Below are 12,619 nucleotides of genomic sequence, written 5' to 3'. Positions count from 1 at the left end.
CCCTTCAAATAAGTTTCACCATTCAGTAAGATCATGGCTGATTTCATTCCAACTTCAACTTCACATGCCTGTCCATCTCTGGTAAACTTCCACCTGCCAGCCTATCTACCGCTCCTTTAAACAATATTCAAAGCTGTGCTTCATTGGTATTTGATAAAGCCTATGGTCCTCTAGGAGAATCAAATTCCACCTCATCTCTGTCGTATGTGGGTGGCTCGTAATTTTAAAGCAAAGAGAACTGGTTGTCGAACCAGTAAGCAAACTGCTGATGGAACTCAGCTGGGCAGTCAGCATCTGTAGAGGAAAGTACAGAGTCTTCATCCAGTCCATAGTCAACTGGCAACACAATTCCACCAGCAATTTGTTCTTTTTTAGCTTCAGATTCCAGCATCTGCAGCCTTGCGAGTCTTTATGATTCTAGAATATCCTACACAAGGAAACATCCATGTCAGTCCTGTCAGCACTCCTCAAAATCGTCCCTTTTTACTTGTCCAATGGAAATCAGTTCTACAGCTCAGTTTTGACCAACACTTTGAAGAGGTTTGCAGGAAAGTGGCATCAATGCAAGTTAAAATGAGCATCTGATTCTAATTGTGTAAATGCCATTTGATAGCACCATTAAATACAGCTTATTTCACTTTACTGTTGATTTCGAGTGGACTGATGAGCACGTTTGAATATATTCGGCATTTTATGAAGAGGACCAACCTGGCTGATATTCCAAATTGCCTGGTTGATACAGTACCACAATCTGCTGGAACAGCTTTTATAGAGGCACAGGTCATGCTGAATCAGGTTTCATTGCTCTAGCCAGGCTCTTTTCTGGTCCTATTGTCTTTGCCACATTCAATGTCCTGACACATTCCTCCAGACCATCTGGAGAGGATTGGATTGGCCAAAGGCTGACTTGTATGATGATGTAATCTCAGGAGACAGCCAAGATAAATCATCCTCTCAGCACTTCTGACTGAACATACAGTAGTTGTGAGCTCTCTCGAACTTTCTTCAGCACTCAGTCCTGACTTTATTGAGAATGGAGCTATAATTGGCTCCATGTTGCATGTTAAGTATGTTGCAATGGTGCTGAAATTTTGGCACTTCAAGAAAGTTCCCACCTTTTGAAATTTACCTGAGTTGGCATCAGGTGAGGGCAGTTCCATGCATAACTGTGGTGTTTTAGTAGTGAATAGCTATGGTAGATGTGACAAGACTGCAGAGCTTTGTTCTGATCCTGTGTTTGTGAGATCGCTTGGTTGTCTACTGCAACATGTTTTTTTTTGCTCTTTAACGCACACATATTCCTGTTCTACAGCTTCAGTAGTTTGGCAAAATTGATGCTGGACATCAGGTGTGATGTTCTGGAATGGCAGGGCCGATCTGAGGGGCTGAGTGAGATAGTATTTCTCATGTTTATATGCATTTAGATTCATGTTGGCAAGAATGAATTGCTCTCTAGTAGCCATACATGAAACTCCCCTCACTCAATGGATCATCATAAATTTCAGAGAATGGGAAATTAGTTCAGATTCCAAAAACCTAGAGCTACTTTAGCATCCTGGAAAAAGAAGGATTAATAAAGAAAGAAATTAAGTTAGCCAGAAGTATGAAAGCAGAAAGAAAGAGTTTTTGTAGATACTGTATTTAATATATTTTAGCAAGCATTGGGCAAAAAAGCAAAGAGATGACAGACAGATTAAACCAGTGTTTTCCATAAGTCTTCACCATTTGGGATTTGTAGCGGAGGGAGGATCTTCAGTTCACCAGGGAAATGCTATTGGATCTGTGGGATAACAAATCTCCTAGTCCTCGTGGACTTTGCCTTGGGTCTTAAACATGGTAGTAATGAGATAGTTGATGTGTTGGTTTTACTTTTGAAATATTCCTTAGATTGGAGAATACCAAATGTAATTCTTTAGACAAACAAAGAGGGAGACAGAAAGCATGAAACTACAGGTCTGATGTAACAAGTATGTGGCACAGGTTCCGTGCTGAACTTAGCTTTGTACAATACTGTACTTTGAGGTAAATGTGGACATGAGGAGTTTAAAAAGAGGGAGAGTTAAGCTAAGGGAGCAGGTGAATTCAATATAATGTAAGACAATGTAAAATTATCCTTTCGGGCCAGGAAAAATAAAAGAAAGATATGATCTAAATGACGAGAGACTGTAGAGATCTAATGTGGGGCTCTGGAACTCTCTCCCTAAAATGATGATGAAAACTGAACCTTGAATGCTTTTAAGCCAGAGGTGGATAGATTTTCAATAAACACATCAGTGAGAGGTTTCCAAGGCCAGGCAGGATTGCTGAGTTGAGGTTACAATCAGAGCTCTTTCTAATCTGTCTTTTTTGTATGTACCATTGGCATCTAAGATCTGCCAACCCCATGCACAACAAGATTCAATGTTGGGATCTGATGTAATGCTGACTTGTCACTGACCTAAAACATTAACACTTACTCCCTCTGGAGATGCTGTGTGATCTGCTGAGAATGTCCAGTATTTTCTGTTTGCATGCCCCTCCTAATCTACTTTGTTCAGTTTACTGTACAAACTCACTGGTGGGATGGACTACTGCCATAAAGAAAATTTAAAATTTGTAGATAACATTGTTGAACTTGGTATGTTGAAAATGTTGAAGTAAGGTATTTTCAGTCTTTTGTTGACTGTAGGAGATTTAGTAGTGTAATAATAACACACTGGAACCGCTTTGGAATTTCAAGGTGGTGCTGAATTTGTTTCGGGTGCATTGGGTAAATAAAAGGAGTTGTCTATTCTTCTCCATGTGCTCCACAACTGCACTGTATCTCAGGTAAAGCTATACAATTATTTCCAACAGGGTTATGTTAAGCAATGCCGGAAAAGGACGGATATGTTCACAGAAGAGCAGCTACGCACAATCTTTGGGAACATTGAAGACATCTACAAATTTCAGAAAAAGTTTCTTAAGGGCCTGGAAACTAAATTTAATAAAGATGAACCCCATCTGAGTGAGATTGGTTCCTGCTTTCTTGAATTTGTGAGTAATTTTTGGCCATTCTTCCAAGGAGGACTTTTAAGCAAAGAAGCTATGTTATCATTTTTATTAATATTGATTAATTTCCTCTAGTAGTTTTCAAATGTTACTTGGAGATGTTAGAAGAATATATCGCACCACCTGTGTTTCAGGTCACCACGTTAAGGACTAAGAACAAAGTCAACCCATCTCAGAGTAGAACTTCCTTTTGTATGTCATCTGCTGACTTTTCTGTTCTGTGCTTCTTTTCCAGCAGACAGATTTCCAGATATACTCAGAATACTGCAACAACCATCCCAATGCTTATGCAGAACTCTCCAAACTCATGAAGATCAACAAATACGTTTACTTTTTTGAAGCTTGTCGACTGCTCCAAAAGATGATTGACATTTCTCTGGATGGGTTTCTGCTCACACCAGTGCAGAAGATTTGTAAATATCCACTTCAGTTAGCAGAGTTGCTCAAGTACACCAACCCTGAACACAGGTAAGGACTGCACTGACCAGAATTGTCTCAAAGAGTGAACCAGCATTTCAGTATACCAGACCTTTGATTGGCCTAACCAAAGTGACCGCGATTTGGTACCAAATAACTGGACTTTCCTTCTGCTGTTGTCAGTTTCAGTTACAACAAATTAGAGGCTCACACTTCCAGAAGAACAACCTGTAGTTTTACTGTAGCAGTGGATTCTTAATTGCAGTCACCATCCCGGTTCCTTGGTTGATATTAGTGGGGAATGTAAGATCAAGTTATGTTGGACGCCTTCTTACAGGTGAGGCACTGCAAAAAGGCTAAACCCTGATTGCTAGCTGATGTAAACATGGAGACCTCAAGCTTCCGTTGTAATGGTTAAACAGTAACCTAAGTGAAGTACTTAAGTTAATCTAAAGATGAATCAAATCAATACAAAAAAAAAAGCTACCTTCTCTGGTCGGATTTTTATGAGCAATGGGAGAATAAAACTGAACCATTTGGGATTGTAAGCAATGGGAGAATAAAACTGAACCATTTGGGATTGTAAGCAATGGGAGAATAAAACTGAACCATTTAGGATTGTAAGCAGGAGTTATTTTCAGATTCAGATGTCCATTGAAACACTCAGTCAAATGTGTCCTTAACAACCATCACATCCAAGCCCACAGGTGCAGCCACTCGTTCCAGCGTCATGCCCACAGTCCTCAGCAGAATAACACAGAGCACAACAAAGCAGAACATACTAAGCAGCGAAACAACAACCGTGAAACAAGCCCCTTCCTCCTTCGCTCCCACCCACGTAGATACATATTCCCCTAACCCCGGACAAGCTGTCTTCAGCCTCGTGGATTTGCAGATACAGGCTCCAATCAGCAAGCCTCGTCTGAACTGCTGATTAAACTTCAGGTTTCAATCCAAACCTCTGATCAATCTTTGGGCTTTGATTCAGACCTCTGAACAAACTTTGGGCTTCAATCCAGACCTCTGTTCGAAGATCTCAAATTCAGACCTCTGATCCAGATCTCCTATCAAACTTCAAGCTTTATTCCAGACCCCTGATTGAACTTTGGCTTCAATCTAAATCCCTGATTGGCCTTTGGGCTTTGATCCAGACTTCCCAATCGAATTTCTGATTTCAATCCAGACCTACGATTAACCTTCGGACATCAACCTTCAGTATTGACCTAGTACTCACAGATGGTAATGGATGAAGGCCTTAACTCCAAGCCTTGAATGCTGGACTTGCCGATGATGTGACCCTGAAAACTAGGCCTTGAACTTCGGTCTCGCCAATTACGGCACTCCAAATCTTCTCGTCAAAATCCAACCGTGACCATGCCATGTTTGATTTTCACATAATGCCCGATAAAAACCTTTCTATCAAAAGCTGATTAATTAAAATTCTTCAAACTGAGGTTAATTTATTTTTGTAACAAAAGTTACCAGCTACATCGAGTAGTGGCAGAGAGAGTAGAAAGGTAGAACAGGGTGGAAGGATGTGTGAGTTCACATTCCAGTCAAGATGGCGCCGAGCTTCAGTCTCCATTAAGGTCATGGCTCAAACTTAGTTGCTTTTCAGTTTCTTAGGATGGGTTTTAGGGGCAGCACGGGAAGTTAGAGGACAGGTTAGGGTTTAGCGATAGGGATGAGGTGTTTAGAAGTTAGAGGCAGTAAATGAACCCAACCCTTGGTTAGTGAGTCCCAGGGTCTGGGGTCCGTGCAAGTTTGGAGTTCAATGCCAAGAGTTCAAGTCCCATGTCCTGGGGTTGACAATGAAGGGCAAAGCCCAAAGATTGAAGACTAATGTGGGTGAGCCCAGAAGTTGGAGGCCCAATATCAATGAGTCTGGACCAAGAACAATCCCCTAGTTTAGCGAATCCTAGGGTCAGAAACCCATGCAAGTCTGGAGCAAGGCCTGGAGTTTAAAGTAACATAATTAGTGAGTTCTGGCATTGATACCAAAAGGCCAAAGTCCAAAGTCGGCAAGTCTAGAAGTCACTGCCCAATGGTTGAGGCCCCGTGTCAGTGGTCTGGAAGTCAGAGACCCTTTGTTTGCGAGTCCAGGCTGGACCGGAGGTTGGAGACCCAGAGGTAATTTGCCCTGGAGTTGGAGACTTGTCTGTGAGTGTGTGTGAGTGGTTGGGTAGGTGGGGGGAAGGAACTTGTTTCACTGTTGTTTTGTTTAGTTGCTGTTGTTGTGTTGTTGTTGTTGATTGTGTTATTCTGTTGAACATTGTGGATGTGCTGTGTTCATGCCTGAATGTGTGGCAACGTTTGCAGGCTACCCCCAACAATGCAAATCTCAGCCTGCTGTGGCTGTGCCTCCTGTCAGACTCAGAAAATGTTCCATTCCTCGTCATGGTCACTTTTCCTTAAGAAGTGAAAGGCTTCACAGTATTGTAGCACAAAAGAAAAATAAGGGGTGCATTATAAACAGTGGTAAGAGGCTTTAGGAAATGGCAACAATGCATTCTTCAATCAGAAGGCAATGGCTGGTTCGGTTCCATATTTGTGAGGTTATCATGGCCATTTCAGTCAGTTGAAAATATTTTATTATGATTAAAAAAGCAGAAAATGCTGCTCTTCTCTTTGTAGATACTGCCCATCCTGATGGTTATTTCATGTAGTTTACGTTGTTATTTCAGATTTTAAATATCTGTAAATATTGTATTATATTTCTGCTATTTGGTTATGTTGTGACCTCAGTGTGATGAATAGATTGTAATTAACATTAGATTGCCTCGAAGAAATGAAGTAAGACAAAATAAAATTTAACTGCAGTTGTTTTGAATATATAAAGTGCAAAATATTTATACAATAAATCAACGAGATGGAAGCATCCATTGAAACACAGCCTTATATTTGTAGAATGCTTGGTTCTTATGGGTCTTTCTGCATCAGGTGTACATTACAAGTGATTTCTTTCATTTAGGGATTACAAAGATGTTGAGGCCGCACTAAATGCCATGAAGAATGTGGCCAAACTGATCAATGAGCGTAAGAGGCGGCTAGAGAACCTGGACAAGATCGCTCAGTGGCAGAGTTCAATTGAAAATTGGGAGGTAAGAGAAAGGAAGCAATTAAATTTTTATCCTCCAGTGCAAATGTTTCTGTGCTCATGATCTCTGGTTGATGACTAATTTTGTTTTTGAAGAGTATATAGCTTGCTTCCTGTATATATTAAAGAGTGAGCTCGGCAAATATTTGTAATCAAAAGATATGCAGGAAAGGCAGGAAATGTGAAGTTGATGCAAAGATCAAACTATGCTCTGATTGAAGGGAGGTTTAGGCTTAATGGCAGCTTTGTATCTTCCTGTTCCTGTTTCCCATGTTCTTGACACCATGTGACTTTCTACTCTCTACCAAATTGTACAAAACAAAATTCATCAGATTTTTATGATGGGATTATCCGCACACCTCCAGACATCTGTGGGTTTGACTGCAGTGGCATAATTATAGAGTATAAAATACTTAGTCCTTCCATTTGTCAGGTTTAATACAGTTATAATATCAGATAATATTGCAATTTGGAAAAGAAAGGGATTTGCAAAGCTTCATTTTAATGAAGCTAACCATAAGTAATATTAGATAGGAACACTTGCTTTATCTTTCAAATCATCTTGTGCACTTTGGCTAATATTCTGACAAGGTTGAGAATGGTTGTAATGTAAGTGTAAAGAAATACGATCACAGCACTGAAAATAGCCACTGTTTGACATGATTCCTATTTATGCTGGCCAATATTGTTTATACAATGTACTATTTCAAGAAGAGTACTTGGTGATACCTTGAGAGCTTTTTAAGACTGTGAAAATGTTTTAATAATCCAAGTGCAGTCTCACTAGAGCCCATATAATTTCAATAAGATGATTTCATTCTTCTACTCAAACGCTTTTGCGAGGACAGCCCACATACCATTTGCCTTCTTAGTAGTTTGTTGTACCTGAAGGGCATCTAATGTGCAGTAAGTGCCTGGAAGTTTCACTGAAAGATAGCAATTGCTGACAATTTAATAACTCAGATAGCAAGAGTACTCTAAATTTTACTTATCAGTAAAGTCTTTACACAACTAATCCTGTCTAGAAATGGCGGCAGAAAGAATTTGGGATGTTTCAGCTTATAATTTAATTCCCGGTCACAGAAGGTAGACCACACACAGATGGTTCTGTGCTGTGATGTGTATATAGTGCTTAGTAACAGAATATGCAAGGTCCAAATGTAGCGCTCAGCTCTGTCGGCTCGTGTTTATCTGGGGAAACCCCGTCCACCCGCCAAACCGTGCCTCGCGGTTGCATCGTTGCTGTGTAATGCCACCTGGTACAACCTCACACATCAATTATCAGACATCACACAATGTACACTTTACAGATTACACTTTATAAATCTTACTGGGACTATGAGATTAATAGGGATACAATATAAAAGAGAAAGGAAAAGGCATCAGACTTATCAAAGTTCAACTTCTTCATGCACACAAGTTGGAGCTCAAATAACAGGGTCTTCTCTTCATCCTGCGATCTCCTCTGACCCTCTCGACTCGCCGCTCGGGACCAACCACAGTGGTCGACCAGAGCGCTTCCAGCATGTCCTTCTTCTCTGGGTCTCCTCCTCAAAAACCCACCAAACCACATGGTTCCCAGCCATATGAGACAGAATATCACCCACAAAAAGAATAACATGGACACCCATTGGTTCATTCTTCCCCTTATCAATAGTATAACCCAAACAAGCTGCTAGAAAAAGAACCGCTGTCTCAGCAGTTAACATTACAGAGAAGCCATTTTAATTATAACATAACAAAGAAGCCATTTTGATTAACCTACGCAGTAACATAAAAGAAGAAACCCCTTACACTCTCCCCCCACCAAATAAAAATCATGTCCTCATGACATTAAAGGAGTTCAGCAATGCTCCTTGCAAAACACAAAACCCAACCCAGGTGCATAAAGCAGTGACATAACTTCCCAGGGCGGTAGAGATCACACCCTGTTCTCCCGACACTACATAGGTTGACCTCTCTGGGGGGTTCCTACTTCTCTGAGACCTCCGTACCTCCTCTGGCTCAGACACCACGGGAGACAGCCCAGGTCTACCTGTCGGACCCTCGCCCTCTCCCTCACTGGGACCCCTCGTCATCTGGGAGCCCTCTGTCTTGGGTTCTGGTTCTACCCTCTCTCCCCCCAATGCCAGCTGTATCCCAGGCTGTCCCTCAACACCCTCCCTCCTCTCTCCAAACTCAGTGGCGGAAGGGTCAGGAGCCTCTTCTTCCGGTAGCGGGGAATTACCAAAAGGAAGTAGGTGCCACACATCTGAATCATTGTCTTCCGAAGCAGTATCTCTCTCCGGTGTGGGGCCCGGCCCCGTCTCTTTCGCAGTGGGCTCTACCCTCACCCCATGCCCCGCGCCCCTGCAGAGTCCTCGTACTACGCGTAAACTCCCATTCGGGCTCTTGGTCTACCTGCACCTCTGGACCCAGGGGCAATAGGTGGTTACGATGGAGTACTTTGACAGGCCCCTTCCCATCCCCTGGTCTCACCCGGTAAACAGGTAGGTTCGGCATCTGGCTCTCTACCACATAGGGCTGGCTGCCCAGGGATCCGCCAACTTGTGCTTTCCAGGTAGTCCTAAATTCCGTATGAGGACCTGGTCTCCTGGCAATAGTTGGGCGAACTTCACTTTCTGATCATACCTCCTCTTATTCCTCTGATTCTGCTTGGTGTCCGCCGCCTCAGCCAACTCGTACGCCCTTTTAAACTCTCTCCTCATATCAGACACATACTTCAGACATGGATTCAAAGGTATTTCCCCCGCTTCAGTCCCAAAACACAGATCAATGGTCAACCTCGCTTCCTGCCCGAACATCAGATAATAAGGCGAGTACCCCTTAGCATCATTGTGGGTACAATTGTAACAGTGAACCAAATGCCCGACGTGCTGACTCCACTTACTCTTCTTACCGATCTCCAGAGTCCCGAGCATGTCCAACAGGGTCCGGTTAAACCTCTCGGGCTGAGGATCACCCTGCGGGTGATAGGGGGTGGTCCTGGATTTCTTGACCCCGAGCATATCCGGTAATTCATGGATAAGCTTGCTGTCGAAGTCCTGTCCCTGATCACTATGGATCCGCTTGTGGAGGCCATAATGAATAAAATACCTCTCTCATAACACCTTCGCCACTGTAGTCGCTTTCTGGTTCTTAGTGGGAAACGCCTGAGCATACCTAGTGTAGTGATCCGTGATGACTAAGACATTGGCGGTGTTGCTGGTGTCTGGCTCAATAGATAGGAAATCCATACACATCAGGTCCATGGGTCCCGCACTCTGCAAGTGGGATAACGGAGCCGCCTGCGCAGGCAAGGTCTTCCTCCTGACGCAACGGCTACAGGTCTTACAGTATTCTTCCACCTCCCCCCTCATCCGGGGCCAGTAAAACCGGTCCTTGAGTAATCCATAGGTCTTTTCCACCCCCAAATGCCCAGAATCATCACGTAGCGACTTGAGCACAGTCCTCCGATACTTCTCGGGCAGGGCCAGCTGGCAATGCCGGGGGTGGTCCGGGAGCGACGTGACCCGGTATATGATTTGGTTCTTCTGCTTCAACCGAGGCCACTCCTTCAGTAGTAAGGACACTGAGGCATGCTTCGCCTTCTCCACCTGAGCCATATCCATCTTTTAGCTGCGTCCCAGATAGTGCCAGTGCCTGGGTCATCTCACTGACCCGGGGCTCAACTCCGCCAACTGCTTGTGCTTCAGAGCAGTCAAATTGTCAAATTACAGTAAACAGTGGGTAGTGCATCATCATCAGTCCCCAGTTGATCCTCTGCCCAATCCAGCCCCATCGGGACTCCTGCTTCCACGTCGCTCGCAAATTGACACATGTCCTTCACTCCCGGGGCAGGGACACTCTCCCACTCCTCGTCCGTGCCCGATCCCTCATGCACCCGAAGAGATAAAGCATCTGCATCGATGTTCTGGCTCCCTGGCTGGTACTTCAGGCTGAACTCATAGACAGACAAAGCCGCCAACCACCAATGCCCAGTAGTGTCCAGTTTTGCCAAGGTCAGGATATAAGTGAGAGGGTTGTTGTCTGTTCTTACCTCAAACTTGGCCCCATATAGATAGTCACTCAACTTGTCCACCAGCGCCCATTTCAGCGCCAGGAACTCCAACTTGTAAGTGGGACAGTTTCTCTCAGATGGCGACAAACTTCGACTGACAAACGGCACCGGCCTCAATCTGTTGCCCTGCTCCTGGTACAGAACAGCCCCCAGCCCCGCTCAGCTGGCATCACTGTGTAGCACATACGGCTTCTGGGGGTCAGCAAAAGCTAAGGGGGCCTGTGTCAGCGCCCTTCTCAGAGATTGGAACGCCTCCTCACATTGAGCGTCCCACCTCGATCCAAAGGGCTCCAACAGATTCAAGTATCCTCCTGCCTCTTGCCCTCGGTCCCCCTTCCTTTTCTTCCCCACGGGGGGGATAGCCGCACAAAGGCAGGTTCAATGGGTAACTCATTTTAGCGTATCCTTTCATGAATCACCAGTAATACCCACAGAACCCCAAAAATGAGTGCAGGGCACTCACCTTCTGGGGTCTCGGCCAGGTGGTCACTCCAACGTAGATCCAAATACTATCAGGTCTTCCAGATACACCAACACCTCGAGGAAGTTCATAACCCCACCGGTCCCCTCCATGAGCCTCTGGAAGGTGGCTGGAGCCCCTGATATGCCTTGGAGCATTCGTTTGAACTGAAAGAATCCCAGGGGACAGATGAAGGCTGTCTTCTCTTTATCGGCCTCACTCATCGGATTCAGCCGATGCCTGAATATAGCATCTGTTGATGCATGAAATTTTTCACCAAAAACCTGAACCTTTTACAATTTTGTACATGTTAAACTGTAATGTGACCTGTAGGACAGAACCCTTACATAGACATTGTCCACAGACTGTGCACTACTTTTAAACTGAGGTACAAGAAGAAACTTACAAGAACCATCATTTCTGAAAATGTAACATTCCTGACCACCATTTAGCTCTTCAAGCTGAGATTTTTGTCATACACACAATTACATAGAGATACTTACTTGCAGCCGCTTCACAGGCATGTAGATTCAGACAACACACATCATATATTGTATATACATTATACAAGACAGTAAAGCAAAAACAAGAAAGGCTATGCAAAACAAGATATTAATGAAAATAAAACACAATCCGAAACAATTCTATGAGAGTGTAAGAAGTCCACAGTGTTTCATTGCTGAGATAGAATTAGAGTTCTGATTTAATATGATAAACATTTCAGGAGATGCAAACTCTTAGTGATAGTTCACTTGAAATTTCGAGAAACTATCTTAAAAATTCCTAAACGTGAGGAGTTCCAAAGATGAATTTTCTTCCTAAAGATACTCTTTGTCTTCCTCAGGGTGAGGATGTTTTGGCACGAAGCTCAGAGCTTATCCATTCAGGTGAATTAACAAAGATTTCGCAGCCACAGGCCAAGAGTAAACAACGGATTTTTTTTCTCTTTGACCATCAGGTGGTCTTCTGCAAAAAGGTAAAATCATTGTAAATGGATCCCTTGATATTCAAATGCTTTCTTGAATGTTTTTAATTACATCTCTTGATGGTTTCATTGTCAAGCGCCAATCACCCAAACAAGTTTTTTTTCAAAATGTTAATTAACTTGAAACATTCAACCATGTCTCTGGCTGTCCAGATCTAAACTGGAAAATCCTTCTCCTAATCAACCCCCTCTCCTCATTAAAGACCCATCTTAAAAACTACCTCAAATAAGACCAGAAAATGATGGAACCATTCAGCTGATCGTGCAAAACCTTTGACTGAAATATTAATTGTGTTTCTCTTAGACAGGGATATGGCCTGCATTTTCTCTTTTATTTTAGATTTACAGTATTTGCAGTTTTTTTAAAATTTTCACTTAAAATCTACTTCAATGGTAACTTTTTGTGACTGCTTCAAATACTTTGAATTTCAAATGGCTTTGCCTCCAAAATATGCTTGAGATATTTTCTCATAATGTTTTCTTTTCAAATAACATTTACTGTCACTATTGTAGTATAACAAAGTGAACTAGTGTGATGGTCAGGAGTTGGAGGTTTATTTGATATAATTG

At 43.0% G+C, this 12,619-nt stretch overlaps 1 protein-coding gene across 3 annotated transcripts in view; it reads left to right on the top strand.

Moving 5' to 3' along the window:
- arhgef4 (Rho guanine nucleotide exchange factor (GEF) 4) overlaps positions 1 to 12,619 on the top strand; it is a 355,442-nt gene that overhangs the window by 324,860 nt on the left and 17,963 nt on the right. For all 3 annotated transcript variants that reach the window (XM_072255652.1, XM_072255654.1, XM_072255655.1), the window contains 4 exons: positions 2,836 to 3,015; positions 3,266 to 3,498; positions 6,419 to 6,548; positions 11,909 to 12,040. In XM_072255652.1, coding sequence (XP_072111753.1) covers positions 2,836 to 3,015; positions 3,266 to 3,498; positions 6,419 to 6,548; positions 11,909 to 12,040 — 675 coding nt within the window. The remainder of the gene's footprint in view (positions 1 to 2,835; positions 3,016 to 3,265; positions 3,499 to 6,418; positions 6,549 to 11,908; positions 12,041 to 12,619) is intronic.

Source organism: Mobula birostris, chromosome 4 (genome assembly GCF_030028105.1).
Source record: "Mobula birostris isolate sMobBir1 chromosome 4, sMobBir1.hap1, whole genome shotgun sequence".
NCBI lineage: Eukaryota > Metazoa > Chordata > Chondrichthyes > Myliobatiformes > Myliobatidae > Mobula > Mobula birostris.
The sequence above is the reverse complement of the archived record's forward strand: the minus strand, read 5'-3'. Positions and strand labels throughout refer to the sequence as shown.